The sequence below is a fragment of the Urocitellus parryii genome, chromosome 11, assembly GCF_045843805.1.
Source record: "Urocitellus parryii isolate mUroPar1 chromosome 11, mUroPar1.hap1, whole genome shotgun sequence".
Taxonomy (NCBI): domain Eukaryota; kingdom Metazoa; phylum Chordata; class Mammalia; order Rodentia; family Sciuridae; genus Urocitellus; species Urocitellus parryii.
In genome coordinates this window covers 111,542,301-111,566,636 of record NC_135541.1, presented here as the reverse complement: position 1 = coordinate 111,566,636, position 24,336 = coordinate 111,542,301, and the positions used below count along the sequence as shown (strand labels likewise).

The 24,336-nt window shown below is 40.8% G+C and overlaps 1 protein-coding gene across 1 annotated transcript; it reads left to right on the top strand.

The window, feature by feature from the left end:
• The first annotated feature begins 1,976 nt into the window (after positions 1 to 1,976).
• Positions 1,977 to 23,520, top strand: Hmgcs2 (3-hydroxy-3-methylglutaryl-CoA synthase 2). Its single transcript, XM_026413713.2, has 10 exons — positions 1,977 to 2,148; positions 9,401 to 9,855; positions 12,737 to 12,862; positions 13,426 to 13,590; positions 15,250 to 15,412; positions 17,367 to 17,537; positions 18,719 to 18,825; positions 19,385 to 19,510; positions 20,954 to 21,062; positions 23,051 to 23,520. Exons 1-9 carry the CDS (start codon positions 2,045 to 2,047, stop codon positions 21,058 to 21,060), a joined length of 1,524 nt encoding a protein of 507 aa, XP_026269498.1. The 5' UTR covers positions 1,977 to 2,044; the 3' UTR covers positions 21,061 to 21,062; positions 23,051 to 23,520.
• The last annotated feature ends 816 nt before the right edge of the window (positions 23,521 to 24,336 follow it).

Sequence of the window (24,336 nt, the reverse complement as noted above, 5' to 3'; positions counted from 1 at the left end):
AACATGGAAAGACTAGAATCTAAAGTCAAAAGGTAAGGTTGAGCCCTACTCTGCAACTCACTAGCTGTAAGTTTTGGGGAGAAAAAAAATCACATCTTTCTACATATTTCTGATATCATTTAAAAAAATATTTTTATAGTAGATGAACACAATACCTATATTTTATTTTTATGTGGTGCTGAGGATTGAACCCAGTGCCTCACATATGCTAGGCAAGCACTCTAACAACCAGCTATATCATTTTTAAAATAAGTCTTTTTTCCTTAGGAGAGCTTGAACATCAAATGACAGTAACCTCTTTGGGGAGTTCTTTTTTTTTTTTTCACTTTTCAATTAAATAAACTTTTATTTATTTTTTATTTTTTTTAATCTATATTAATATTCTTTTTTTTCCTTTTTTTTATTGTTGGTCGTTCAAAACATTACATAGTTCTTAATACATCATATTTCACAGTTTGATTCAAGTGGGTTATGAACTCCCAATTTTACCCCGTATAAAGATTGCTGTATCACATCAGTTACCCTTCCATTGATTGACATATTGCCTTTCTAGTGTCTGATGTATTCTGCTGTCTGTCCTATTGTCTACTATCCCCCCTCCCCTCCCCTCCCCTCCCCTTTTCTCTCTCTACCCCTTCTACTGTAAATCATTTCTTCCATTTGTATTATCTTGTCTTACCCCTCCTTTCCTCTTATATGTTATTTTGTATAACCCTGAGGATCGCCTTCCATTTCCATGCGATTTCCCTTCTCACTTCCTTTCCCTCCCACCTCTCACCCCTGTTAATGTAAATCTTCTTCTCAAGCTCTTCGTCCCTACCCTGTCCTTGTTTCCTCCCCTTATATCAAAGGAGTCATTTGGTATTTGTTTTTTAAAGATTGGCTAGCTTCACTTAGCATAATCTGCTCTAATGCCATCCATTTTCTTTGGGGAGTTCTATACATCTACTACAGCACTAATCACACTCCAAATGGAAATTGTGTTAGAACTATACAAACAAAATGATGGCAATAAAGGTAGAAGAAATATAACTAGTTCAATATAATCTTACACACAGTCCTTTGCCTCTGTGCCAATACCCACTCCCAACTACTTGAAGAGCTACTATTTTTTTTAGAGAAAGAGAGAATTTTTTAATATTTATTTTTCAGTTTTCGGTGGACACAACATTTTATTTTTATTTTTTTTTATGTGGTGCTGAGGATCCAACCTAGCACCCTGCGTATGCCAGGCAAGCGCGATACCGCTTGAGCCACATCCCCAGCCCTTGAAGAGTTACTATTAAAAGATTAATTTCCTTTAGTTTTGAAAGATTTTTCTTTTCTTTGTTTTTTTTGTCTTTGTTTTAATACTGGAGATTAACTCCAGAGATGCTCTACCATTGGTGTCCCCAGACTTTTTTTTTTTTTTTTTGAGACAGGAGCTCATTAAGTTGTCAAGTTCAGCCTTGAACTTGCAATCCTTCTGTCTCAGTCACCCGAGTTTCTGGGATTGCAAGCTCCATGCCTGAAAAACCTTTTAGTCACTGTACTTTATTTAAAAATTTTCTTATAATGCATAATACATGAAACCAGTAATAACTAACACCACCAAGAGGATTATGGAATATATATATATATATATATATATATATATATATATATATATATATATATATATATATATCATCACTCAGATGAGGAGTCAGGGTCCAAGAAAGACCAGTTGGGGTTTCCACAGATGTGTTAGAAGAAACATCAAAACCTCCCTATTAGGTAGCTGGACAAAAACAAAGCTCCCAGGAGAGACTGAGAAAGGAAGAACCATTCCCACACACACCCAGGAATAGGGCAACTGTGCACATGTTGGACAGATGATGTTTTTCTTTGACTCACCCATGTTCTGAGGGAGACCTTTGGCCCAGTTTTAGAAGCAGGCTGAGCCAAGCTGAGGCGGGGCTTCCTGAGGCAGAAGTTCTAGGGCTCTATAAAGCCCAACCAATCTTTGCTGGGCATCTCTCCCAAGGACTGTGAACTGTTAGCTTGTCTGCTTGCTTCTCTGGAAATGCAGCGGCTGTTGACTCCAGTGAGGCGGGTCTTGCAGGTGGGAAGAGTGATGCAGGAGGCTTCCCTCACACCTGCTCGCCTGCTCCCAGCAGCCCACCAAAGGTGAGTCGCCTTCTCCCCAGGGTCTGAACAGATTACTGTTTGAGAAGTATCACAGACCAGTGAAAGATAGGCACAGGGCCTGCCAGAGGGAAAGCTCACTAGAATCCCAGTCAAAAGTTGGCAAGATTTGTGCATAGCCTTAGAGAAGCAACTTATCAGCGTTTCAGTTACCTCATCCTTAAACAGACAGGTCCATTTCTACTCTAGAATTGGAGGACCCCAAACCCCTGACACATGCTGTTTGGGAACAATAGCATCGTTTACCCTGCCAGTATCAGGATCCAGGTCTCTCTCTCCTCTCCTCTACTCTTTGTCTACTACCCCTATCCTGCTCCTGACAAGCCCCTCAGGATTATGCAACTACCATATTAGTAATACCACCGAATTTAAGTTGCTTCAGCAAAATGCAAAGTGGACTGAGGATAAGAAGCTGTGCTTCTTGGTGCTCTAATTTTATACAAGGGGGAAATGAAATGTAAAGATAAAGCATGTAACTTGTTTACGTGTGTGCATGCATGTGCTTGGGAAAGAAGAATACACATATTTCTTTTCTTTGTAAATATCTACTCAGTCTCCTCTAAGTGTCTGCAATCTCCTAGTGATGATGGTAACAGCTGTAGTTAGTGCCTTGGGCTCCCAGCCAACTGTGTGTTATTATCTAGTCCCCAAATCATCAACTACATCTCAGGACTAGCCCTATCTTTTCTTGCATTTTTACTCAGCACTCCATACATACTGAACATGTAGAAAAAAGATTTTGTGCTAGTGTCTTCTCTTACCTGACACTGGGAACCTGCACACAGGGATATGGTGGGGGGAGAGGCTAATGCTCATTAGCCCCCTTATTTTCCTCATGACTTCATCATCATTTACATCCCTCCTATCCCACCCACCTTTGCCAAACCACTACATACCCCAGCTCAGAATTTAACTTGTCTCTGTATTTGTAGAGAAGCAATTAGCATGGGTTTGCCTATTTCAATAAGCAACAGTTGGCCAGTAACCAAAAGACAAACCTCAGTCCTCAGTGTTCTGATATCTTTGAATCAAACTCTTAGAATCCTCATTTGCATTTAATTCCATTATCTGTGGTCTGAGCTAATACCAAAAATGCTCATTATGGGTCACATTTTCTCCAAATGTCTAGCTCCTCTAATCCAACCTGTTCGGTTTTAAGTCCAACCAAAGAACTATTTATTCCTGCCTTAGTATCTGCTTCTCTGCTTCTAAAGAAGTTAAGCAAGGTCATGGCCCCAACTGTCTTATGTTTCTCACTATTGTTCCCTCCTCTCCGACCCACCCTCCTCTCCAGTTTCCCTAGTCTGTTCCATCACCTCTGCTGTGACAACGACCCTTTCATCTCCTTCCAATTCTTCACCAGCAGAAACTTCCCCATCCACCAGGGCTGATCTCAAATGCAGCCTCTCTCATGAAGCCTTTCCTTATCTTCCCACCCATGCAAATCTCTGCTTCCTTTGAACTGCAGGATTTTGCCCATATTTTTTTTTTGTGGTCCTCACCACATTTACCTGGTAGTTGGGTTAGGCACCTGCTCATCTCATTTCTTGCCCTGCTGAAGGACATCATCATGAACCTTGCGCTCTTTTTTATACAACCCCTTCACCCCCAGGCCAGCAGAGTACCTGGTCTGTAATAGTTCATCTTGAAGGAGGCAAGATGGAGTAAAGGAAGAAAGGTTTGGTGCACGTTCTTGAAGGAAGTGAAACCAGAACAAACAGATTTTAAATTAGAGTGATTATTTCGCAGAGAAAATGCAGGATTAGAAGGACACTCTTCACTCCAATGCCCTAATGCTTCCGGAAACCTTGAAATAATCCTTGTTTTCAAGCCTCTGAAATCCATGTCCAGAAATTGTCCTACTAAGACAGTTCAAAGATACCAAGTGACTGGTTCTTGGAAACTCTCCTTGAGCCACAGATTGCTAGTTGGGAAAAGAGGAAGGAAGTCAGCCTAGGAGAGGCAGAGTGAGAAGGAAGCTGGGGAAAGCCAGCCAGGTTGGCAGCTTCAAGGGCTGGCTAACCATTACCTCCTAGGTACTGGGAAGCTCCTCCATAAATATTTGAAAGTACAAACTCCATTTATTTGGGGGGCACCAAATAAATAGGGCAGATAAATGAACTGCAAACCTCCCCTGATAGATATTGATGAGCATGTTATCACTTTGCCTGCTATCTTGTGATCACAGGATCCAGCTTTGCCTCCCAGCAGTCCCTGAAAGTGACCTTCCTGAATCTGGTGCTTCCAGAGGCACAGAATCCTGAAATGAGGAATAGAACCATTTAATATAAGCTACAGCTCTTATGGCATAGGGATAAGGTTATAAGTCAGGAACCCAAGGAAGTGAAGGGATGGAATATTTCTAACACATGAAAAACTATGACGTTCCCCTGAGCACATGATTTCACCAAGGTGTGCCCTGATTTCACCATCTGTACAGTAAAGAGTGTCACTGAAGTGTCCAGTGCTCAAGTGCTTCCCCCACGGGAGCCTGTGGGAAGTGGACTTGGTGAGCTCTACACTTGCAGCTGGGAGGAGAAACTTCAGTTTTTTTTTACCAAGAGAATTGGAGAGTCAGGTTGAAGAGAAATGCACTGGGTCCAGAAAGGAAACAGATTCTCTTCCCTCTTCTACTGACCCCCATTTTTCTCTCTGCCCTCTGTGATCTTGCAGGTGGCTTGCTCCACTATGTGTTGATCTGTGACAATGTCTGCCTCTTCCTGGCCACAAAGGATGTCTGGTTCACTATTGTCTGTCAGCCCTGGGTTGGGTGTCTCCAAAAGCAGACAGGATGGAATAAGCAGAAAATGTCCTTGAAGAGCAGGAAAATGGTGATGATGTTCTTGAGTGGGAAAAAGAAAAAAGGAGGAAAGGGGGAGGTAATAAGAGTGACATTTTAAAAACCGAGTGACGTTGTTCTCTTTTGGAGTTTTGATAAAATTTAATGGTGAAGCCAAGTATGGCTTTTTTATTTGTTGGGAGACTTTTTACTACTTATTCATCCTTATTACTTGTAATTGGTTTCTTCAGGTTTTCTTTGTCCACATGGTTCAATTTTAGTAGGTTGTATGTGTCCAGAAATTTGTCAATTTGTTCTAGGTTTTCCAGTTTGTTGACCTGTAGATGTTCATAATAATTCCTAACGATCCTTTGTATTCCTGTGGTGTTCGATGTGATATCTTCTTTTCCATCTCTGATTTATTTATTTGGGTCTTCTCTATTTTTTCTTGGTTAGTCTAGCTAAAGGTTTGTGAATCTTATCTTTCTTTTCAAAAAACCAACTCTGTGTTTTATTCATCTTTTGTATTTTTTAAGTCTTTATTTCACTTATTTCTGCTCTCGATATCTAATTTGGGGTTTGGTTTGTTCTTGCTTCCCCAATTTCTTCAGTTGTGTCATTGGGTTGTTCATTTGGAATATTTCTGTTGGTTTGATGTAGGTATTTATTGCTGTACACGTTATCCTTAGTACCACTCTTGCTGTATATTTTCATTTTCATTTGTTTCAAGAAATTTTAAAGTTTCCCTTTTGATTTCTCCATTGACCTACTGCTCATTCAAGAGAATGTTGTTTAATTTCCATGTAGTTGTACAATTTCTAAGGAGCCTCCTACTGTTGATTTCTAGTATTATTCCATGTGGTTAGAGAAGATATGTGCTATGATTTCAAGTTTTTTGAATTCATTAAGACTGATTTTGTTTGCTTATAATACAGGTCTATCCTGGAGAATGTGCCAGATACTGATGTGAAGAATGTGTATTCTGCGGCCAAAATATCCTATAAATGTCTCTTAAATTTATTTGGGCCATAGTCTAGTTTTATCTCTGTTGTTTCTTTGTTCCCTTTTTTTGTCTGGGTCATTTGTCCATGGATGAATGTGGGGAGGTGAAGTTGCCCATTATTGTTGTGTTATAATCTATTTCTCCTTTTTGATCTAATAGTGTTTGCTTTATACAACTGAGTCCTCCTGAATTGGGTTCATATATATTCAAAATTATCTCCTCTTATTGAATTGATTCCCTTATTATATAGTGAGCCTCTATAGCACTTTTTACAAATTTTGACTTATAGTCAGTTCTATCTGGTAATTTTGGTTTCCTGATTAGTTTTGATTTCCATTTACATTGTACATCTTTTTCTATGCTTTCACAGTCAGTTGATTTGTGTATTTCCTGGTGAAGAGAGTTTCTTATACAGAGCATATCAATGGATTTTGTTTTTGTTAAATCTATTCAGCCTGTCTATATCTTTTAATTTAGAAATTAAATATTTCCATTCAAGGTTACTGTTGATAAGCAAAAGCATTTTGTTAATTTTTCCCTGGTCATTTTGTCTATTGTTTGATGTTTTTCCATATTGATAGGGTTTTATTCTCTTTTGTGTATCTGCTCTACTATTAAGTTTTGTACTTCTGGATATTTTCATAGTAGTGGTTATCACTTCAATTCTAATGTAGGACTCTCTTCAGCATTCTTGATGGGGCTAATCTGTTGGTGATAAATACACTCAAGTTTTGTTGTTGTTTGGAAAGACTTTATTTCTTTTTCCTTTTGAAGGATACCTTTGCTGGTTATAGTATTCTTGGTTGGCAATTTATCAGATTTCTCTAGCTCAAGTTTCTGCTGAGAAATATGTTTTTGGTCTAATGGAGATTGCCTTATATGTAACTTGACACATTTCTCTTGCTGTTTTTTTTTGTTTGTTTGTGTGTGTGTGTGTGTGTGTGTGTGTTTTCGTCCAATCCACTAGGGGTGCTTTGAGTTTTCTGAATCTGAACATTCACATGTTTTCCAAGATTTTGTCAGTTTCATTTTATTGAATAGATTTCCTGTGTCATTTCTTGTCTCTTATCCTGGAACACCCATAATGCAAAAGTTTGCTGGCATATACATCACGTAAGTCTCAAAGGCTTTCTTGGTTATTTTTTGTTTCTCTTCTTCCTCCTCCTCCTCCTCCTCCTCCTCCTCCTCCTCCTTTTCCTCCCCCTCCTTCTTCTTCTCTGTGTTATTTTAAAAGACCTGTATTTTCAGGTTCAGAAATTATTACATTATTTCTTCTCACTATTATGCTGTTGAGGCTCTCAATTATATTTTTATGTCATTTATTGAGCGTTTTAGCTCCAATATTCTCCTTTGGGTTTTTTTTTAATGATCTTACCTCTTTGTTGGATTTCTCATTTATGTCATGAATTATCTCTCTAATTTCATTGAATTGTCTATATTCTTTTGTATTTCATAAAGTTTCCTTAAAAATCATTTTTTTATTCTTTTTCAGGCAATTCATTATTTTCCTTTTCTTTGGGATTTGTTTCTAGAGTTATTTTGTTTCTTTCCACGTTTCACATTACCTTGGTTTTCATGTTCCTAGTGTCCCTACATTGGCATTTGTGCATCTGGTGGATCAAGAAACTGTGACTTTCATGGTAAAAGACTTTCTCCTCATTGTGTGTCACATGGTATTGGTTAGATATGCTGAAATGGGTTGGTTCCAGGTGGGCACTTTAATGTAGTGACTATTGTAGCTTCATCAGCTGTAATTAATGTCAGTGATATCATTGGGCTATAGCAGTTACAGGATCATATCATTAGATGGAATGCTGCTTTCTTAGGCAAGGAGCAGCTCTAGGTTTGGTGCTGGGTGTGTGTGTGGTGGTGTGGGGGGCTTCTGTTAGTTTCCACAGATGATGTGGGGACAAGTTCACTCTGCAGGGCCGAGGCATGTGTGGCACTGCATGTTCAGAAGTGAGGTGGGTTGCTTGCCAATATCTGAGGGCTACACAAGACCTGAGTGGTACCAGTGAGCCCAGACAGGGCACCTGTAAGGGGCTAAAGGCTATGGATGTCATTATGTGATCTCCATTCTGCTTATCTGCTTCTCAGGGTTTTAGTGAGCTCTGCTGAGCTTCTCAACTGTTTCTTGAGGGCTTCAGGAAGGTAGGTAGGGCCACCTGGCTGCTTCCCAGGGCCTTTGTGAGATGAGCCACTTAGGGATGACTATTTACCCATCTGCTTCCTAGGGCTGAAAGTGGGTAAACGGGGCCTCACAGCCGTTTAACTGGATTGGGCTGGCCAAGCTGATGGGGGCAGTTGCCCAGCAGTTTCATAGAACCTGAATTGGGCAGGATTCCACCATGCGGCCTGCGCAATGGTTTCATTAATGAGGTTCTAGGCATAAAGTTAGCTAGATGAGATCGAAATAAAACACACAGACTCAGTTACCTTATTTATATTGCCAGGTCCGAGACGGCTCTCCTCTCTGGTTCCCTCCTCTAACCGCCCAGCAGGGCAGCAAGTATTACTCAGGGCTAGCAGGAGAGAGAGAGAGAGAGAGAGAGAGAGAGAGAGAGAGAGAGAGAGAGAGAGAGAGAGAGAGAGAACACCCCTGGGAGTAGCTTTTTATTGGGGAACAGGAGATTCAGGGGAGAATTCCATCCAGTGAAGGTTGAGGGGGGGGCTGCACTCCAAGGTCAGGGTCAGTGATTGGGCCCCCGGGGTCAGTGGTCAGGCACACCCCCACACAGATGGGCTCTCTCATCAGGAAAGGGCCGGGAAAGCTCCGACACAGCCAGAGCGCCTCAGGCCCTTAACGGGAGCCACCCAATCACGTGTCAGAAATGGCTTCCCACACAGGATCTCAAGGTAACACTATGCAGCAGGAGCATGGGTGAGGGAAGGCACTGTGTGAATTGGGCTCTTTCTTTGGGGTAATATAGGAGTGTAATAAACCAGCAATGCCATGCACTTGGCTAAGAGTCTGCAAGGGCTACAGACTTTTCCAATAGCAAATATCATAAGATGAGTTAGGATTTCTGGTTGCCTCCTGCTTACCCTTTCCCCACTGAGTAAAAGCCCTCTTTGTTCAGAGTGGATAGAAAGATAGGTGCTATTGTTTAGTTCCCTTCTTCATAAAGTTATCATGTATCCCCATGCTCTGCAATGTCTTTGCCACATTCCCATTTCACACTAGCATTCTTCTATCTAAAACATGCCCATAAAATTGCTATAGTTTTTCCTTGTAGAGGGAAGCACCCATGTACTTCTAGTCAACCATCTTGATGATGTCACCTCCTTAGTAGAAGTATTAATTCAACAGAAAAATACTAAACTTTTACTCATTTGATAACATAGCTTCAAAACATATTAAAACATGAATTTAATGGTTGCTATAATACTGTTTCTTGAGGAAATTGGGCCACAGACTATTAGAGGAATGATGATTGCTGTCTTCACCACAGGTTTGCCAGTCTCTCTGCCGTCCCCCTGGCCAAAACAGATACTTGGCCAAAAGATGTGGGCATCCTTGCCATGGAGGTCTACTTCCCAGCCCAATACGTGGACCAGACTGACTTGGAGAAGTACAACAATGTGGAGGCAGGGAAGTACACAGTGGGCTTGGGCCAAACTCATATGGGCTTTTGCTCAGTCCAGGAGGACATCAACTCCCTCTGCCTGACAGTGGTACAGCGGCTGATGGAGCGCACACAGCTCCCATGGGATGCTGTGGGCCGGTTGGAAGTGGGCACGGAGACCATCATTGACAAGTCCAAGGCTGTCAAGACAGTGCTCATGGAACTCTTCCAGGATTCTGGCAACACTGACATTGAGGGCATAGATACCACCAATGCATGCTATGGTGGCACTGCGTCCCTCTTCAATGCTGCCAACTGGATGGAGTCCAGCTATTGGGACGGTAAGTACCGCCAGGGGCATTATGTAAGAAAGGAGCTTGGGTTGGAGGCTGAATCTTATTAGATTTGTTCTTAATTCCTCAGGGGGGCTTCATCCCAGGATGGAAAGACAACTCATTCACATAGCTGCTGCTATCATCCAACAGCCACAGTGTAAATAACCACTTAGACGTGGATAGCTTTATACAGTTAGTCAGGTAGCATGTTCACATAGCTGTTCATTTACTCCTTACAGCAGAGGAGGATGTGGGTGTTACATCTCAGACAATAAAATGAAAGATCTGATAGCTAACCCGCAGTGAGTGCAGAGGCAAGACACAAATCAAATGCACTATATTTCTCCCTTTACTGTACCTATTTCTCTTAAATATTTCCTAAGTCTCTGAGAGATTGGTGATGGTGAAAGGTTCACACAAATTTATGTAGTAAAGAAAAATTTCTATGGCAGAGAATCACAGGAAAAACTGTTTGCATAATATTTTGCTCTTTCTCTCTTGCTTGACTCCTAGGATATTGATTTTGCTTAATGTATTAACAATACCTTGTGTCTTATTTATATCTTCCCTCAAAGCTATAATGGAGGGATACCATCAGTTGTGATGGGACAAAAATGACAAAGGGAAAGAATACAAGATGAAAGTTGGAAACCCTAGCTCTCTCAGTAATTGCTGACAAATCCCTTAACCTCTTGGAACCTCAGGGTTCTTATTTGCCTATCTGCTTTGCAGGGCTGGTAAGAAACTTTGAATAAAATAATCCAAATGTATATAAAACACAGTAACTTGCCCATCAAGGTACTCTGTTTGCTGAGCTTAAAACTAGAACTAAAATCCTTGAGATCCATTGTAAACATTAATTATTATAAGAATAATCATAAAATTTTAATGTTGATGGGAGTTTAGAAATTTCTTTATCTTTTGAAGCAGGGCAGGGGGCGGTTACTGGGAACTAAACTCAGGGGCACTCGGCCACTGAGCCACATCCCGAGCCCTATTTTGTATTTTATTTAGAGACAGGGTCTCACTGAGTTGCTTAGTGCCTCACTGTTGCTGAGGCTGGCTTTGAACTCGCCATTCTCCTGCCTCAGCCTCCCAAGCTGCTGGGATCACAGGCTTGCACCACTGTGCCTGGCTGCATCATTTTTTAAAAAGCTACATATTATATTCTATTTGTGGATATGGCAAACTTTTTTTAATTCATTTTATACTGATGGATATTTAGATTTTTAAATTTTGGCAATTATAAGTAAAGTTTTTGAACACTTTACAATAGCTTTACATGCCAGCAGAAATATGGTATAAAAATAGAATTCCAAAAGTTGAATTGTGGGATATGTCTATTAAAAGGTTTGTTTAAAATGTACCAAATTGATCTACAAAATATTGGGTTAAACTGCATTTCTACAATACATGTTTTCAAGCCTTTTCATGTTTGTCAATTTAATGATTAAAATCATAGTGATTTCTATTGGCTTTTCTATTATTATAAGATACCTTGAATATTTTTTACAGTTTCTACAGGCCATTGTTATAAGGCCTTTATAAATGAAGGAAAACAGGTATTGTTGTTTGTAAATCTTGTAAATATTTTACAAGTTATTTTCTTTTTACTTTGTTCCTGATAGAAGGTATTGCTTTTTAGGTAGTCAGATTCTAGTGTTTTTCTGAATTGTTTCTAAGTTTTCCCCTATAGTTTCTCAATTTTGCACAATGTGTGTGGAAAAATATATATACATGAATACATATGTGTGTGTAAACACATATACACACACATGTACACACACCACTCGGGGGAAAAAGCAAAACTTTTTGTTGGGATCGTTTTGATTCTTAAGAGAAGGTCCTTGGACTTCACAAATTTGAATCTTTATCTTACCATTTAGCTATGTGGTTTTGGACAAGTGACTGAAGTTCTTAGGGCCTCAGTTTCTTCACCTATAAAGAGGAGTTTATTATATCTGCTACATAGGATTATCGTGAGGTTTAAATTATATGAAAATCTTGTTTCCAACACAGGATTGGGGTGAATGTTGGGGGCTTACTCATGGGTTAGATAGAACACTAAAATCGCTAACATTTTTGTCCTATACTTTTGATTTTTGTGTGTGTGTGTGTGGTGCTGGGGATTGAACCCACAGCTTTGTGAATGCAAGGCAAGCACTCTTATCAGCTGAGCTATATTCCCATCCCTAGATTTGACTTTTGATGACAGTACTTCTATTGGATAAGAGTGGAATGAATAATAGTCTGTCACAGAGTTAGGTACTGTGAATCATTTGCAGGAATTGTGGTTATTCAACATAAACTCTTCAGGGCACATGGTTTTAGGATCTAGTCATAATTTGGTTTGACTCTTGAATTCTATATATGTGACCTGAGTCAAATTTTTAAATGTTTTTGGAGGGCAACATCTTCATCCATGAATGTAGATATTAACCGCCTCATTAGGCGTTTTGAAGAACTGTTTAAAGGTAACTTTTGTCTAGCTGGTATTTTAAATGTTAGTTTCCCTCCCTATTTCTTGGCCTTCCTTCTATGATTTGGGAGATAGTTCAGGATTGTGGAGGGCTATAAGGTGATTGATATGAACCTAAGTTGTCTCCACAAGTGCCAGCAAATAATTTTTTTATTAAATTCAGGAGCAGAATTCTGAATAAATGAGCGTTCAGCAGCTAGAATGCAAGGCCACTGAGTTTTGACTTTGCATTTCAAATCCATCATGAGTTTTGCTACAGCATAAACTTCATGGGACTGGGAATTTTTTTGTTTTGTTTTGTTTTGTTTCCTCTATTTCGAGTTCCTAAATTTGTGCCTGGCACATGGTAGGCACTGAGTCCATTCTGGATTTGTCAGTGATAAAATGATTTCTTGCCTGTCTTTGCAGGTCGCTATGCACTGGTGGTCTGTGGAGACATCGCTGTCTATCCCAATGGTAATGCTCGCCCCACAGGTGGGGCTGGAGCTGTGGCAATGCTGATTGGGCCCAAGGCCCCTCTAGCCCTGGAGCAAGGTTTGTAGGAACCTGTAACCAAGAGGCTGTGCATGGCATAGCCAAACCCATAGATCCTAATCCCAAATTGCTACTCGGGGATGTGGTATGGGTTTGAGGATGGTGTCGCTTGCCTCCAAAATTCTGTTCTTGGGAGCAGAAGGTGGGAAGGAAGAGAAAAGGGGAATCAGAGAGGTTTCTTCTTCTGCATCATCGTGCATTAGGATAATGATGCATGCAATGAGTGGTGCAGATGCTGATGAAGAAAACCTAGGGAACTAAACTGGGTATTGGCAAGGAAAGAAGAGAACTGGATATGAAGTAAGTCTTTCTTTGAGAATTCTGACTTCTATTCCAGGTTTTCTTAAGCCCACATAGATGGAGTGAGAGAACTGTAAACCTCATTTATGTAAAGACAACCGTCTTTCAGCTCCTTTGGAATAAGTAAGAGATTTGAGTAGGCGTGGTCTTGGCAGGGGAGATGAATAAAACACAGGCAGATCCTTTCACACAGTTCTCCCATCCTTTCTGTGTAAGGTGACCTGCACTGTGTGGTCTCTGAAGCCCTCTGTGTGCCTTTACAGGACTTAGGGGAACCCATATGGAGAATGCATATGACTTCTACAAGCCGAATTTGGCCTCAGAGTACCCAATGGTAGACGGGAAACTATCCATCCAGTGCTACTTGAGGGCCTTGGATCGATGTTACACATCATACCGCCAGAAAATCCAAAAACAGTGGAAGCAAGGTAAGGGATTCAGAGAGCAGAAAGCAGGAGGTTCTATTTCCATGGGCTGAGAGTGTGTAAAAAGCTTAAGATTAGGTTTCTTTTCTCCTTCCCTGAAAATTATGTCAAGAAAAATATTTTAAATCCCCTTCTAGACTCTTCCTGGGTCTGTGCTAAAATCCATTTGAAGGTCATTCAAATTCAAGTACAAAATTGCCTATAACTTAAGGTTAAAAAATTAATAAAATAAGCAATCCAGGGCTAAAACCACAAATATGAAACCAGTGCGTCCCCTATCTGGGAAGATACTCGTAAGAAAGAGTGGCCACATCCTTCTGGGATTGGGATTTAGCCCATCCAGTGTAAAATTGCTGTTGACTAATTGCTCTCACCTCTTTTAAGTTGCTCAGGGCCTTACTAAGTTGCTGAGGCTGGCTTTGAATTTATAATCCTCCTGCCTCAGCCTCCTGAGCTGCTGGGATTATAGACATGCGCCACTGTGCCTGGTTTGGTTTCTAGTTTGTAGTATGATTGATGTTGAAAAGTCTTACTTACATTTTAAAAATATTAAGTGTTACCAGTGATTCTTCTGTGGAGGATGACATTACAGGTTGATTTTTTTTATATTCACCTGAATAGTTTCTGAATTTTCCTGTTAAAAATATGCACTTGCTTTGATAATCAGAAAATGAGTATTTTTTTTAAATGCAGAAAAATCCACTTTTTGAAAAAGTATTATTACCAGTTTAGTTATAGCTAAATGGGCATTGGAAAACAGTTTTAAGGTGAGAGAAGACATGAACTTAAGCATCAGAGCGCAACCTCATTTTTGACCCAGATGGGTACTGCCTACCAGAGGTGATACCCATGGGTAGGGAGTTGACTCGTCTTTACCTTTGCCCATCCACTATAAAATTGCTGTTGACTAATTGCTCTCATCTCTTTTAGATTCTTATGGCATTTTAATTTTGCTCCTTGTTCTTATAAGAAGTTTGAATGGATGCTGCCTTGAATCATAGCACTGAACTTTAAACTTCCTTAAGGGCAGAAGTTGCATTATCCTCCTATTTAGAATAAGAGGGACAGACTGTAGTATACAAGCTGAGATACCTGAGCCAGAATTCAAAACCAACCTTTTATCCAGTGGCCCTGGACATATCACTTAATAACTTAGAGACTGTTTTTCTGGAAAATGATACAACACAAAGTTGATTTAGTGACAGCATCTGCCATAGAGGTTAGCAATAGTAGACACAAAGACCTTTCTTTCCCTTCTTTCACATAGTAATACATGTAAGATGAGCGAATAGCTGAATGCAGTGGTACACACCTATAATCCCAGTGCCTCAGGGGCTGAGGCAAGAAGATTGCAAGTTTGAGGCCAGCCTAAGCAATTTAGTGAGGCCCTAAGCAATTTAGAGAGACCCTGTTTCAAAAATAAAAAAATAAAAAGGGCTGGGGATGTGGCTGAGTGGTAAAGCACCCCTGGGTTCAATCCCTGGTAACAAAATAAAATAATAATAATAATAATAATAATAGAACAAACTTTATGTGCATGTGCTGGAGGTAGGAGGTAGTTCCCCGGGAGGCTTAGAGTCCTTGGCACAGTTAGAGCTAAGAGAGTAGATCTAAATAGTGCATCATCACGTCACCTCCTTGCTGTCACACTTGCTTTTCCAGCTGGCATCGACCGGCCTTTCACCCTGGATGATTTACAGTATATGATCTTTCACACACCCTTTTGCAAGATGGTCCAGAAATCTCTGGCTCGCCTGATGTTCAATGACTTCCGATCATCCAGTGGTGACACCCATGCTTTATATCAGGGGCTGGAGGCCTTTAGGTAAGCCCTTTATGGGGATCCAGGAGGCTGGCAAGGGGTGAGCCAAGGGGGGGGGGATTCCCCACTCCCTGAGTCTGGACTACAGACATTATTGTGGGGGAGCAAATGGCAATCCTACAGTGCAACAGAGAGGATGTCAAGCTCTGGCATGGAGAGAGAGGTGGGCTAAATCTGCATGGGGTCCTCCTGGGGTTAACTCAGGGGAGCATGCAGGGTTTACCTGCACCTCTGCATCTAGTGACTAAAAGAAGCCAAAGAGAATAAGAAAAGGGGATGGGGGAAACGGAGTGATAGGTATTTTCTGAACATGTGATATGTGCTAGGCATTGTACTTACTGTGACTCCATGATCCTTTCCTGGGAGGGATCTCATAGTCTACATAGACACAGATGCACAGAAGCAAATAATCATAGAATAGGATGGTAACCCAGGTGTAGGGTCCCATTCTCACCTGTCTTAATGTCTTGCTTGTGCCTCAATTTCTCATCTACAAAATGAACATAATTCAGCTCACCCCCTGAGATGTCAAAAAGCAAGCAAAATGTTATTTATTGGCACACTACTCTATGGTATTTAGAAAAGAGGTGTCTGTGGTATAAGAATTCTCACTGAAGAGGGAATCTTTCTCTTCTTGGTGTCTGTTTATTTCAAGTTTTGAACTACCCACATCTTCCTCGATTGCTTACTACTACAAACCCTAACACTAAAACATCAGAATTAGCACAAGCACAGCTTCTGAGACCAGTCCTATCAAAACAAAGTGTCACATTTGCAAAAGAGAATGGCTTAATATCTTTAATATATAAAGATCTCATCAATAATAAGGTAAATTCTCTAGTGGAAAATGAACAAAAGATATGAACAAGAAATTTCCTCAAAGAAGAAAAGCATATCATCATATTTTAAAATGTTTAAGCTCAATAGTAAAAAAAAATGTAAGCAGGTTACCATAGTCTTTAAAAAATCTGAATACCTAGAACTGATGAGGCTATGGGAAAACGAATAACAGTGAATTGAAAACTGATACAATATTTTGAGGAGTAATGGAGAACATGGAGCAAAAAGTCTTATAGATGTGCATAGTTGTTGTCTTATTAACTCCATATGTTAAAAGAGCATGTAGCTATTCACTGTAATATTTTAACTAGTGAGGAACAGGAGCAGGGAGATTGGTTAAAGTAGGATATACCTTGTCATGGACCCTGCAATGCTTAAAAATAATGTTATAGGGCTGGAGGTATAGCTCAGTGTGCTTAGCATATGCAAGGCCCTTTGTTCAATCTCCAGCTCCAAATAATAGCAACAAGAATAATAATGATAATGTTATAGAAGGTGATTTAATGCCATGGAGATACACACACACATACACACACACACACACACACACACATATATAAATAAATGAAATCTATCTATATATCTCTCTATATATGTCAATCCATACCTGTCTATATGTATATATCTATATTATAAATATCTAAATCTATATAACAATTTCCTCCCCTGGAAAATCATACAACACAGATTGATTTAGAGAATGCATCTGTCATAGAGGTTGGCAATAGTATATATAAAGATGTTCTTTCCCTTCTTTCCCTGTATATGAAGATACTTAGTAAATGTACCAAAATGAATGGACAGAGCTTATGATTGTTTGCTAACTACATATTCTGAGTTAAGAAGGATTGTAAACAGAATGTGTCATATAATTTTATTCCTGATTTTCTAATAGACTTTTATGAAAGGAGAAATTGATTCCACAAGAAAAATCAGCCATAAATTCTATGAATAGTAGAACTGTTAGTGCTGTGTTTTTTTTTTTGAGATTTTCTGTATGTCTGAGTATTGCAATAAAAATACGTACCCCAAAGCCTCCTTTCCAGGTGTTGTTTCTTTCCCCCTTGTACCCTCTCCCCTCCTGTGACCTCTGAACTGCTACCTCTGCTCCCTCCAGGGAGCTAAAGCTGGAAGACACCTACACCAACAAGGACCTGGACAAAGCACTTCTAAAGGCCTCTCTGGATACGTTCAACAAAAAAACCAAGGCCTCCCTTTACCTTTCCACACACAACGGGAACATGTACACCTCGTCCCTATACGGGTGCCTGGCATCACTTCTGTCCCAGTGAGTACTTCTTCTGACCCACCTCACACTCTCCTATCCCATGGTGTCTGAGGAGACAACCAAATCCAGTTCCTCTTCTGGTTCAGACTTAAAAGGAAGGAAGGGAGAGAAGTGGGAGGAAAGGAAGAAGGAAAGAAGATGAAAGAAACTTGCTTTGAAGGTGTCTGTATAGGCAGACTTATATTTGTGTTAAATAGTGATCTCCAACGTGTATTGCAGGGGATAGCTATATAAGATCTCCTTGGGCATAGCACAAAAATAGTAGAAGTTGGGTCCATATTTTCATTTCATTTACTTATGTACTCTGTATTTAGGAGAAATTCTGGGTTAATAGGGTCTAGCTTTAGAGCCCACAACCTGGATTCAAATCTAGAAACTTCGACCTTGAAAACAATACTTAACCTGGGTCAGGCATGGTGACTTATTCCTATAGTTCCAGCTACTTGCAATACTGAGGCAGGAGGATTGCTTGAGCCCAGGAGTTCAAGGCCAGCCTGGGCAATGTAGAGACCTTGTTTCAAAAAAAAGCAGCAAAAACAACCAAAAAAGTAATACTGTATGTGTCTCACTTTCCATACCTGTGAAATACATGTATAACAATGCCTGCTTTTAAAGTTTGAATGAGAATGAAAACTACATTTTTTGGGGGGGTCTAAAAACAAAAGTACAATTCTCAGCAGACTCAAATGTTAGCTGTTTTTCTTTTCTATTTTATGAAGTTTATAGGAAAACATGGCATATGACATAGAAAAAAATATTTATGGGGGAGTTTGATCAAATTTTTACTGATGGGGGGGGATCAAAAATCTGAGTCCATTACCAGTCAACTGGGAGCCTTAAGGGTGAGTCCAGGGGCCTGCTTCCACCTGGATGCACCTTCACTGAATCCTGCTGGTCATCATGAGAGGGGAGTCGTTCCTTTTATACCTGAAATTCTGTTGTGCTCCTTGTGCCTTATATGTTTTGGATTTTGCTTGCTCTCCTTTTGGCAAGGTTTCCTACATCTGGGCCTGTCCCCAGGATCTACCAAAAGGCCCTCTTTGTGTGCAGCGCTCAGAGTGCATTTCTAGTTGCAGGAGGTACACGGGGACAAGATTGGGCTGATAGGCAGATTGTTTTTTTATTTGAAGTGTCAAATATAATGCTGGCGTGTCATTTGTTTTCATTTCTTTCCCCTGCAGTCACTCTGCTCAGGACTTGGCTGGCTCCAGGATTGGTGCCTTCTCCTATGGCTCTGGCTTAGCAGCAAGTCTTTTTTCCTTTCGAGTGTCCCAAGATGCTTCTCCAGGTGAGTCTTCGATCTTTATCAGCCACTCCTGACAAGATTCATCTCGTGAAAGAATCCATCTTCTGCCTCACCTCTGCTGGAGGCTGTTACGTTTTGATTAAAACCAAATAAAAGACCATTGAAGATATTTAAGCAAGGGAGTAAGTTTGTGTAATTTATGTATTTACAGCACTTCCCTAGCTACTATTTAGAGACTAGGTGAGAAAGAATAAAGGTGGATATAGGGAGACCAGTTAGAGTATTCCTGAGCAATAGTCTAGGCGAGAGTTAATTGTGGTTTAGTTGCAACTAGCTAGAGACAAGTTGCTGGATTTGAGATTTCCAGTAAGTGTTTGTTGATTACTTTATGATTGGTATAATCCAGGACACACATCCAAGCATGTTTAAGATCTAACCTAAACTAAGTGAGTTTGTCTGCCTGTGTGTTGTTTATCATTTCCTGATAGTCAAAGGGACACTAAGACACTTTCCCCAGGGTGCAAGCTACCACAAAACCTAGCACTGTCCTAGTGTATGATGACAGTAAACAAGGCCTAACAATCTTGCTTTGGCTCCCCAGGTTCCCCACTAGACACACTGGTGAATAGCGTATCAGACCTGCCCAAACGCCTTGCCTCTCGGAAACGCATGTCTCCCGAGGAATTCACAGAAACTATGAACCAAAGAGAGCAATTCTACCACAAGGGTAAGGAAGAGGGCAAAAGAGAGGAGGAGGAGGAGAGGCAAGTCCTCTCGTGTTCCATGCCAGTAGCTGGGGATCCAGGATTCACCAGAAATCTAGCTTATCCTGGGCCACAGTCCAGACTTTGGTGACATATGATTAGGACAAGATATGTTGTTAAAAGGAGTAAACTCCCCCCCCCCAGGGGAAGCAGAAGACAGAGTTGGGAAAAAGAAGGAGGCAGCATGGTGCTTCTCAGCATGGATTATAGCTATGCACACTTCACATACCAGTCAATGCTGTCCCAGGAAAGCTATGATAGTCTTTGAAAATGTTCCTGTTTAAATGTTGCAAGATCCCAGACTTTAAAGCAAGATATCTAAATCTAAACTTGAGCTGTGTCATTTACTATCTCTTTGTCTTTTGGGAAAAAATTATTGAACTTTTCTCAGATGTCACATTTCTAAAATCACACTAACTGCAGGATTTTCAAAGAGATTCAATAAATTAATGGACTTAAATAAATTATCAACAAATATCAACAAATATTATTATCTCCTCCCAATGGACCCCTTTCTCCATCAAACATAAAAAACAAACAAACAAAAAAGCTCCCCAAAAGCAATAGATGAAAAGGAAAAAAAAACTGGAGAGATTAGATGGAGATTTTCAAACAATGGTAACTAGATATTATCAAGCAAAACTTGAAGCATATGATTTTCAGAGTGGTCTAAAAAGGAGAAAGAATATATGGAACTGGGAATGTTCCCAAGACCTTGACCCAGTGGTCGTTGATCTCATCTGGAACAGGGACATATTAGAGTGAAGAAAAACAATAAAAATAAAAATTGGCCCCTCTGAGATGCCCATTAATGGAAAAAGCACTAAAGCACTATAATGAACCAGAGCCAGAGATCTTACAACCAGGAAGGTAGTATTTATTAGGGAATAGGATGTTCTGAGATACACATCAACCTACATACCACTGGCAAAGGGATGGATATGTGAAGATTTTAGTGGATTAAGGGCAAAATGTTAAACTCATATGATGAAATTGTTAATAGCTGGGTAGCCTGAAGTACCTGATCCAAGATGACGCTTCCTTGGTTCTGTGTTCTTTTCTTTTTTGGTACTAGGGATTGAACCCAGAAGGGCTTTATGGCTAAGCTACATCTCCAGGCCTTTTTATTTTTTATTTTGAGATAAGAGTCTTACTAACTTGCTGAGGGTCTTGCTACATCTCTGAGGCTTGCCTTGAATTTGTGATCCTCCTTTCTCAGCCTCCCAAGACCTTGGAATTACAAGAGTGACCACCTTGCCAGGCTGGTCCAGTGTTCTATTTGCTGTATTGAAGGTGACCCCAAGTCGGGATCACTTAATTGTGAACCTGTAGGCACTCCTATTAATATTCCTATTAATATTATCTCTTCCTCTTTGTGAGTCTTGTCCCTTTTCTTCATTCCACAGTAAATTTCTCACCACCTGGAGATACAAACAACCTCTTCCCAGGTACTTGGTACCTAGAGCGAGTGGATGAAATGCATCGCCGAAAGTATGCCCGGCGTCCCATCTAAAGGTGATGAGTGAGAGCTTGCAGGGTTGGTGGTGATGCCTTCCTCTGGTGACATATGAAGTTCTGTTACCAGGAGAGAGAAGATTCATAGCTTCTGATATTATGGGTGGGTGGGGGGGTGGGTTGTACTAGTTGGGAAAATGAAAACTCTAGGAGCTGTTTGCCTTGAAAGGGCAAAAGAGAGGGACATGTTCTGAAATCTTGAATATGAAGAAAAAACAATTCAGACTTGTTTAACTCAAAAAAAGAGCCTTAGATAGAGCCTCCTCTAGAGCCTTGATAGAAACAAACTTAGCATCTGTAAGAGGAAGTTGGCAGTGACCCTGAGCCTAAGGAACTCATTGCTCCAAGGAGACGAAATCAGGGACAAAGATGATGGCTTCAGAAAGGCAATCCATTAATGTGTTGGGGACAGTCACAAAGGAGCTGGGGGACTGTGGGTTTCTCTAGAGCCAGAAGCCTTGGTGGGAGGGAGCTCTAGGTTACAACTCTGTGACAATTCTTGGGTGTTACAAGATTCTTTCGGGGGAGAAGAAGTGAGACTTGGGACATTAGTGGGATGAGTGTAGGGAGAGAAGAGAGTTTACTAGAAGAGGACTGGGGTGAGATGAAAAGTGAAAGAATTATTTATTTATGGCATTCAAGTACTCAAAATTGCAATCTTGTAGTCCAGTGTGTCTGCTTCAGTATATCTATCAAATAGATACGCAGAATGAAAGAACAAGAAGCAATTTCTTTCACAACCCCAAATCTCCATGAATAACATCGCCATACCCAAGTTTTAAAATTATTTTTTTTGTTCCTTTGGTAAATAAAGTGGGAAGAATAAGAAGGTATGTCAAGGGCAGAGCAGGGAGCAGGAGGAGGAAAGGAAGAAATCCGTGGATAAGGGAGAGGCACAGATAAGCTTCATGAGAAGAGGCAAGAAAAGTGCGGGACAAGGTCCCCTCAGTTTGACCCTAACCCCTGGAGCATTCTCTGTTGCTTAGCTTCCTCAGCTAGGCTGCTGAGGTTCTGTAGCTCAGATGTTAGGGACTGGGCAAAGTGGACAGCGGGGCTGACAGGCCAGGGCTGCAGGATGAGGCTGAGAATCAGCTCAGAAGACTTGGGTATAACCAGAGAGTTTGAAATAGAGTTCTTTGGGGACAAATCAATCAGTGGCAAAGAGGCAGCTATTAAATGTGTTTAACTAGTTCAGTAGCCAAGAGACAAGAGACAGAGAGAAATTGCTTGTCCCTCTTCCATTCTGCTTATCTATTGGGGTTTTCAAAGGAGAATTTCTTTTTTTTTTAAAATTTGTTCTTATTAGTTTTACATGAGAGTAGAATGCATTATAGATACACGTACATACATCATAAATACATGGAGTGCAAATTCTCCTTTTTCAGATTGTACATGATGTAGATTCACAAAGGGTTGTGTAGTCACATCTGCACATAGGGTAATAATGTCTGATTCATTCTACTGTCATTTCTAACCCCATACCCCCTCCCCTTTCTTCTCTCCCCTCTGCCTAATGCAAAGGACCTCCAAGGAGAATTTCTAAATCAGGCTCCTTACTTCACATGTGTCTAGATGGCGTTGTGCCTATAAAGGGAAAACTGGGGCTCTTGTACTTTTCTCGTGCTGATTATTCACATGAGCCATGAATTCACGGTAATGAGATTTTAGCTAAAATGAAGGTCTTACGTCAGTGTGGAGCTCTGTGGATTTTTTCCTGCACTGTTCCAGCCTGCCTAGGCTGTTCTCGTATCACAAGCAGAGCTTATAAGGGGGGGACCACCCCCCCCCAGACTTGGCTCCTGCAGCTATGGATGCTAGGTCCCTCAGGCGTTTAGGATTGAAGCTAAACTGGCAGTTAGAGCACCCTAGAACTCAGGATGCTACTAGGGGAGCACCTTTGCACAGCTGTACCTCAGCCAAAGCATAGGTACAGGGAGTCAGGGTGCCTAGGATGAGACTCACAATTGAATCTTTTTTTGTTTCTACAGAATTGTGGACTGGTTCCCGGGGAAAGTATGCTAGCAGCGCTTCTGCCCACGAATCATATATTTCAAATTCCACCCTTAGCTGGTAAATAAATCAGAAATGACACAGTAGCCCCCATAAGCATTGACCCTGTAGTGAGGGACCATCCTTGGCAGGTTCTTCTACCTGTTCCTGCTACAGTCACTATCACAGGCACATGGTGCTATGGACCAGGGCCCCTTTTTGAAAGAGGGAGATGGAGGAAAGGGGAGGAGGCCTCTTCCTGAATCCCTGGCCTCCAAGAAATGTGGCAGATTAGTTGTCTCCTTCAAGATCCAGATCAAGCTCATTTGTTACAGCTTTGTTATTATTATTATTATTATTATTAAACCTCTGTGCTGTTATATTTTTGCTCATTTCTTAAGGTTTCCCATGAATTTCTCAATTTTGTATCTTGTTCTGAGCTAATATATGGCAATTAAAAAAGTAAGAAGGAGGAAGTGATTCTTGTGTTTTCTGGAACCTAAAACACAAAACACAAACAAGCCAATAGGTACATCAGCCCACCGGAATAGTCTCGTCCCCTCTATTTCCTTTCCAATGCCCATTTAATTCTGTCATGTGTTGAGTACCATGGAAAACACAAGGTAGATAAATATGGTGACACATAGCTTCCCCCAATTCTCTGCTCTACAATCGTCATCCAGGCAAGGGCCAGTTGGAGCTGTGTATCAGACCTCCATGCCATACCTGGCCAGGGTTAGCTACTATGATCAAAAAAAGAAAATGAAAAAAAAATTTTTATAGGTTTGATGCCTAGCAGGAAAATTTCTGTTAAAACAATTTCCCCCTCTTGAATGAGGACACTCCTTTTTCTAGGGTCTTCATAACAAAGGTTCAGGGAGGCGGGGGTTGAACTGAGTAGGGGAAAGAGAGGGACAGGAAGGGGGAGAACAGGGGTTGCAGCCTTTTTTTAAAAAAAAACAAGGTTGTGGAAGAGATAGGTTCTGTTGGTGCAAAGCCAGCTGGCTGGGGAGTCCGAGAGGTACACATGGAAATGAGATGCTGGGCCTTTGCTGTTTTGCTCAAGACTGATCATGTCACACAGTCACCAGCAAATCCATGATAGTCGTTTGAGCAGCTAATCCAGCATCAACTGTTACTGCCCAGGCCTTGTCAGGTGCTGTTGGAAGACTCTTTAACCAGCTCAGCTGGTTAGCAGCAGCTCCTCATACTCCCTACTGCCTGTATCCCCTCAGAAAGTTGCTCAGGGGCCCTCAATCCTTGTGCCATCTCTGGCAGAACAATT

Coding starts and splice junctions, on each gene's coding strand:
- Hmgcs2 (XM_026413713.2), top strand. CDS start 2,045: ATGCAGCGGCTGTTGACTCCAGTGAGGCGGGTCTTGCAGGTGGGAAGA. Junction 9,856..12,736: donor GGAGTCCAGCTATTGGGACG/GTAAGTACCGCC, acceptor CTGTCTTTGCAG/GTCGCTATGCACTGGTGGTC. Junction 13,591..15,249: donor CCAAAAACAGTGGAAGCAAG/GTAAGGGATTCA, acceptor TTGCTTTTCCAG/CTGGCATCGACCGGCCTTTC.